The sequence below is a fragment of the Tupaia chinensis genome, unplaced genomic scaffold (assembly GCF_000334495.1).
Source record: "Tupaia chinensis unplaced genomic scaffold, TupChi_1.0 Scaffold000377_2, whole genome shotgun sequence".
In the NCBI taxonomy this organism is placed as follows: Eukaryota; Metazoa; Chordata; class Mammalia; order Scandentia; family Tupaiidae; genus Tupaia; species Tupaia belangeri.
This window is the reverse complement of record NW_006159876.1, coordinates 2,007,559-2,014,266: the sequence shown is the minus strand read 5'-3', so window position 1 is coordinate 2,014,266 and position 6,708 is coordinate 2,007,559. Positions and strand designations below refer to the sequence as shown.

At 59.8% G+C, this 6,708-nt stretch overlaps 1 protein-coding gene across 1 annotated transcript in view; it reads left to right on the top strand.

Moving 5' to 3' along the window:
* The window catches only part of SMAD3 (SMAD family member 3), a 130,736-nt gene that overhangs the window by 107,098 nt on the left and 16,930 nt on the right, over positions 1-6,708 (top strand). The window contains exons 2-5 of the mRNA XM_006153483.3: positions 383-576; positions 689-820; positions 2,120-2,194; positions 5,103-5,153. Of these exons, the coding sequence (XP_006153545.1) occupies positions 383-576; positions 689-820; positions 2,120-2,194; positions 5,103-5,153 (452 nt within the window). The remainder of the gene's footprint in view (positions 1-382; positions 577-688; positions 821-2,119; positions 2,195-5,102; positions 5,154-6,708) is intronic.

Here is a 6,708-nt window from a genome sequence, read left to right as displayed (position 1 = left end):
TCCCCCCCCCCACACCCCCTGAGTAGGGACCAGGTCAGTGGCTGGTGGCCCTGGCCCTTCCCTGAGATTGACTCACATGCGAGGCAGAGTGGTGTGGGGCCGGAAGGCTCACCAGGGCACCCGCATGGTGCTAGGCCTGTGCTGGCAGCCATGGCGGCCTGGGGCCTCCTTGGTGGGCCTCTTTTTGCTTCTTCTGGGATCCCTTCCAGCACTGATGGCTTGCGACTCCGATCTCTGGCCCTGTGCATCTGAGAAGAGCCGGGGAGGGGAGAGATTCCTGGGCATGTGTCAGACACCCTCAGGAGCCGCAGGGGCCCTTTGGGGAAGGCCAGCCAGATCCTCCATGCTGACTCTTCTTGTCACTCCTGTCCCGTCCCGACAGGTCCCTGGATGGCCGGCTGCAGGTGTCCCACCGGAAGGGGCTCCCCCACGTCATCTATTGTCGCCTGTGGCGATGGCCGGACCTGCATAGCCACCACGAGCTGCGGGCCATGGAGCTGTGTGAGTTCGCCTTCAACATGAAGAAGGACGAGGTGTGCGTGAACCCCTACCACTATCAGAGAGTGGAGACTCCAGGTACGGGGACACCTGGCACGGCGGGGCCCAGCCAGCCCCGGCCCCCCAGAGAGGGTCTGTGGGGGCTGGGGTGGGGCGTACACTGAGCTGCGTGTGCCTGTCTCCCGGACAGTCCTACCTCCTGTGCTGGTGCCCCGCCACACAGAGATCCCGGCCGAGTTCCCCCCGCTGGACGACTACAGCCATTCCATCCCCGAGAACACCAACTTCCCCGCGGGCATCGAGCCCCAGAGCAATATTCCAGGTAGGCGCCCAGCGGCCGTGCCCTGTCCCTGCGTTGTGCCGTCACCCCCTCTCCGCATGCAGTGCTGGCCCAGAGCCCCCGACTCAGAACCGCATCTCTGCTGGGAGCTGACCTGTGGCCTCAGCTCCCAGCGCACTAACGATGCTTTTCTTGGCTCGGAGGAGCCGCATGACCCTTCTGCCGGCCTCGGCCTCAGCGCAGTCATTTATTTTGGAAGCGGAAATAGCAACACTGTGTTTCCCTCCCCGCCCTCGTGGCTGGCGGCGGGGCTGGCGTTCAGGCCAGATCCCCGACGGGACTGCCGAGCCGGGGGGCCCAGAGGCAGTGGAGGGGCCCGGCGGGGCAGCCACTGTGGAGACCTGGCTCTGTAAGTACCAGGGCCTCAGGCATGGAGGGGCACAGCCTGGGCAGGAACTGAGGGCTCTGGGGTTTTCAAGGCAGGGAGAAAGGAGCTGCACTGTCAGAGGACAAAGGTTTTCAGAAGCCCCTTATTTGCATGCAAATGACGTGTGAGTCACCCTCACTCTGCAGTCCAGGAAAGCTGTGCTGGCTGCACTTGGGCTAGTCACGGTTTCCCAGGCCGGGAACCATCCTGCTGCGTTCTGAGTTCCCTTCCGAGCAGTGGAAATTGGTCGTGACTTCTGCCCTGGGTTAGCTTACTGTGCTGCAGTGGGCAGGCCTGGGTGCTTGAGCTGCAGCTTTAAAGAAAGACCCACTCCCCTCCTGCACATGCTGCTCTGTAGGGGTGAGTCACCCAGCCCCTGTTCAGAAACCTCGGAGGGGCTAGGTCAGGGTCTGGGCGGTGGAGGTGGGGCTCAGAGAGACAGGTCACAGTCCTGGCTAGTACTGAGCTCGCCGCCGTCCAGTTGGAAAGCTGGTATGTCCCCGGAGACACAAGTCAGCATGGGATCTGCACTAGACCACACGGAGGCCAAAGGGCAGGTAGAGGCTGTGCCTCTTGAGGACAGAGATGGTGAGGTGGGGCAAGTCCAGGAGCCCCCCTGGAGACGGGGGCTTGTCCTTGATCTTGAAGGCTAGCCTGGCAGGGGCTCTGGGAACAGGTGTGCCAGACCTGGGAGGCGGGGTGGTATGAACCAAGGTGGTTGCAGTCCAGGTGGGGGCTGGTGTTCTGACCAGATCCCGGATGGCTGAGGCCAGCCCCGGGCACAGCATCTGAGAGCCCTCACTGTGAAGCTCTGCGTCCCTCCGCACCTGACCTGACATTGTGGTGTGAATGTGAGATGCTTTCAGAAAAGAGCCGGAGACTGTTTAACAAGCCCCCCTCCTTCTGATCCCCAGAGACCCCACCCCCTGGCTACCTGAGCGAAGATGGAGAAACCAGTGACCACCAGATGAACCACAGTATGGACGCAGGTCAGTCACGCAGGAAGGCACTTGACCTTCCCTCAGTGGCCTGTCCCTCCTCTCCCGTCTCCACCCTCCCTGCCTCCTGCCTGTCTTGCTCCGCAGGACACATAGAGCAGCCACTGTGGCCGTGCCCTACCCGGTGCTGGGTATGCGGGGGCCCCCCGAACTGCTCTCAGGTCACAGGGGCACCGGCCAGGCAGCCACAGTCTTCTAATGTCTCGTATACACCTGCACAGACACTGCATGCCTCGGGGACGTGGAGCAGGGCCACGTCACCTTGCAGTGTGCCGGCTTCCCAAGCTGAGATGTGATCATGTGTCGTGTTAGCCCAGCTCCGAGGGTGGCAAAGGGTGTGCCTGGCAGAGTTGTAGGGCGGGGGCAGGGGCAGGAGAGCTGGCACTGCGTGCTGGAGTCCAGGGAGCACCCAGGGCATGGGGCTTGGTGGGGCTGGAGTACACTGCCTCCAGAGGGCCCAGCACTCAGAGGTCCATGGGTATGGACCTTCTAGCCAGGCAGACCACTCGGCGTGTAGCTTGGGTGCATGAGAAGCCATTGCAGGCTTTAAGTGGCCTCCGTGCCTCGGTGACGTGTTGCAGCTGTAGGATGGTGGCGGGGGCTGATGGCCTGAAACAGTACAGGGGAGAGGCAGCGGGAGCCTGGTAGAGGGAAGGCCTTCCCCGATGGAGACTACTAAAGTGCCTATTTTTACTCGGTGACCAAAGGGGATCATTTGCTCTGGTCACAAAGGACGTGGCCTAGATAGCTCCCTTAATGTCTCCAGATGTTTCCCGCGTCATTTGACATGGGCCCAAATTGGCTCCCAACCAGCAGCTTCTTGACTTGAACCCCAGCTGCCACACAGAGCAGGTCCTGCATGGCGTGTGGTTGGGTGAGGAGGGAGCCTGGCAGATGTGCCGTTCCGACGGCAGCAGCCGTGCCTTGGTCACAGAGCCTTCGGACACAGTGCAGCCACTTGCTTTTGCACGCAGACCCAAAGAGGTCTGCAGTCCCCAGAGAAGAACAGAAACCCACAAACGCCGTGCACGTAGCTGCCGAAGTCTGGCCTGGGCGCTGTGGCACTTCCATGTCGAGCACATACCTCCCCAATCAAACACGCCCACCCAGATGAGTGCTGGCAGCATGGCTGCAGCTGGAATGCATCAGAGCCCTGCCCGTGCTCCATGCCAAGTGGTCGCCGCACGCTCACAGCGATGAAATGCTGGCATGGGACGCCGGCCAGCTGGGAGCATTGGCCAGCACTGCACTCCTTCCCCTCGGCCTCCCCTCTTCCCTCTGTGTTTGTAAAGTGTCTGCTTTGTACCCAAACACAACCTGGGGGAGGGGCCCCCGCACGGGAGGAGCAGCCCCCTTCTGACCCTCTGGGCTCTCTTCTCTCTCCCTCATCCTCCTTTCTGCCCTCATTGTTCTCGGTCCTCCATCCTGTCCCCTCCTCCCTAAGTGTGCCTGCAGGGCCCAGCCATGAACACCAGCGATTTCTCTGCAGTGGAGTCAGGTCTGGTGGACCCCAGGCTTCATGGGCATGGGGCTGGGGGAGGTGTCTGCTATTTCCTCCCAGCTTTTCACTCGCAGTTGTCCCTTTGGCTCCCAGTGCAGCAGCTCTGGGGCTTGGATTCCCTGCAGCTGAGATGCGGTTGTGTATCCTCACATCACACGCGCCCTTTCAGACCCGTGAGAAGGGCCCATAGCCCTTCAGTGGCTTTAGGACCTTCCCCAAAGAGGAAAAATGAAAACCCTTAAGGAGTGCCTTCTGTGTGCCAGGCATGGTGTCAGCTTGGCCGTGGGCACGGTCTCGCCGAGTGTTCATGTCACGCACAGGGGCTATGCTCCCCATTCTGTGTCCGAGAGAAAACAAAGGCTCAGAGAGGTTGAAGGACTTTGCCGAAGTCACACAGCTCATCCCCGGGGGCCTGTGCAGACCCCATGACGGATCCTGAGACTGCACCTTCCCGGGCCTGTTCCACATCCTGTTTGAATGAGGAGGGGAGGAGAGACCTGCGGGTCAGCCCTTGGTGCCTGTCCTCAGGAAGCTGCAGCCACATTTGGGCGAAGTAAAAGACCCCGTGGACAGCCTGAGGCAGCGTGTGCTCGAAGCCAGTGCAGTGCCCAGCCACAAGGACTGAGAGATCGCAGGCGAGGCCAGGCCCCCTGGCTGGTCACAGATAGGCCTCACAGTCGTCTCTATACAGGGGCAAGAAGGGGCATGCAGCCGGTTGCCTTTTGTTTCTTTCGGAGGCTGACCCCACGTGGGTTTTCCCTTCGTTCTGCACGTGAGGCAGAGGAAAGACAGCAGAGAGAGCTCTGGGTAGACGTGGGCTCTTTCCCCTGAGTCTTGCATAAAGCGTCAGTCTGCTTGCCGAGTTGCAGGACTGCTGAGGAAGGCTTGCGCGTTTCCTGAGATTGGTATTTCCAGGTAACTGAGCACAGGGAGCAGTGACTGCTGGGGTAGGGGAGGCCCCAAGCTGCACTCACGTGAGAGGCTGGCCTTCGCCGCCCGGGCCAGTGAGCAGCTGGGACAAGGGCTTCCCACTCGCTCTGTTTCCCTGATGGCGTGGAGCACGGGACAGGTGGTGAGTCGGACAACAAGCGTGTCACCTGTCCTGGCCGAGAACGCGGGAGCCCTGTGCTGGGAGTCTCGGAGACTCCTAAAGTCATCAAGTCGTGGAAGAGGCCTCTGAGCTCATTCACTCGACCCGCTTATTCCACAGATGAAGAAACCCGGGCCCAGGGGAGGGATGTCTGGGCAAGGGCAGGGCTGGGTCTTCTCCTGCACCTGGAGGCCCATCCAGGGTCTCTCTGTGTTGCGCCCATCTGCCCCCATCTCGGAGGGCCCAGAAGTTTGGCTCTGCAGGCCAGCATCCTTCACGGAGTCTCACAGCTGTGTCTCCTCTCACAGGTTCTCCGAATCTCTCCCCGAATCCGATGTCCCCAGCACACAATAACCTGGGTGAGTATCTCATCCCCCTCTAGCCGCGGCCCTGGCTAATGGCTGGTGAGGGGAGGGGCCTGGCAGGTGAGGCTCCCCAGCCCGCACCCCCACTGTCAGCCCAGCTCAGCCCAGCTCAGCCCTTCAGGTTTCTGGTTACAGTGATTCTGGGGTCACCGCGGAACCAGGAAACCTGAGAACAGTGGTGGCGGAAAAGGCGACCATGTGTTGGGTTTATATTTCCCCTGGGTGGCGGTTAGACGTGAGTGGATGAAAACCCCCAGACCGTCTGCCCAGGAAAGCAGGGCCTTTGGTCAGCCAAGCACACGAGCGTGGTTTGGTGCACAACCACGGGCAGCCACGCAGACTCCGTCCCCCGACATCCACAGGCTCGTTTCAGACACTCACTTGGGTTATATCTGAGCAGTTCATCTTACAATTATGTCATTTTTATTAAAACAGCAACCTGTAAGGAATTCAAAGGGGAAAAAATGGTGCATGTGCCCGTAATCCTGCCACACAATCACACTTTCCATTTTCTCACGGTCCCTCTGATTTCTGTGTGTCGGGGGTATGTGTTCACGCCTGGCTACTGGGAACACAGTGCGAATCCGTTTTTATTCTCTCTAGTCTCTGCGTTGCCTCGTAAACACGTTCCATGTTTAGCTGCCTGGTCTGTCATTGTGCGTGATCTCGTGATGCCTTGGTGCGGCCGGATGGTCGTTTCCAGAGCACCCCTCAGCTCGGGGCTTCGGGCCAGTCTCGCTCTTCTCACCGGGGAGTGCCCCCAGTTGTCTAGGTGGGAGTTGCTGTGGGGAGTCCTTCATGGCTTCGGCGTGGAGCCTGCCAGAGGGTGCAAATCAAATGTCACATCCGTGTAGTTTTATAGAGGGAAATTGTTTACATTCCAGTCTCAAAGTTTTATAAAAGGTGAGTTTGAAGGCTGGCCTTGTGGCCTAGTGGTTAAGGGAGCTGGATCCCACATGGCCAACCAGAGTTCAGATCCTGGCAGGATGGAGAAATGGGGGAGAAGATACTGCAGGGTGGTCATCCCATCGGGTGCCGGTCTCTCTCTCTCTCTCTCTCACAAGCACATGCAACTTCTGGCCAAAAAGAAAAAAAAAATGGAGAGAGAAGAAGGAAATGTGAGTTTGGTTTAGTTCGGGGCTTTATTGCCAGGGCTTCCTCTGCCCTTCCCGTCCAGGCGTGGTGAGTCACAGCAGGGCGTACTGGCCTTGGAGCCTTGGCTGATAGCATCAGATGAAGAAACGCCTCCTGGGAAGGCCGAGATGTGGGCAGTGTGACATGCGACTTTGCGGATCCGTTTCAACATCTTTGTAAAATAATATCACTGTGGGCCGGGCCTTGCAGAGGAAGGCCGAACGCCTGATAGGAAAGGACCGAGTTCTGACAAACAGGCCGTGAAGGCTGGAGGCTGGGCTCACACTTGAGAAACCTCGCTCTGGGCTCTCAGCTGTGACCACGGGCCGACTGGAGTATTTTCGGAGCTGTCGTACCCGCCGCGCTTCAGGTCAACAGGCTGTGAGGCCAGCGCTGGCCTGGCCGGGAGCCGCAG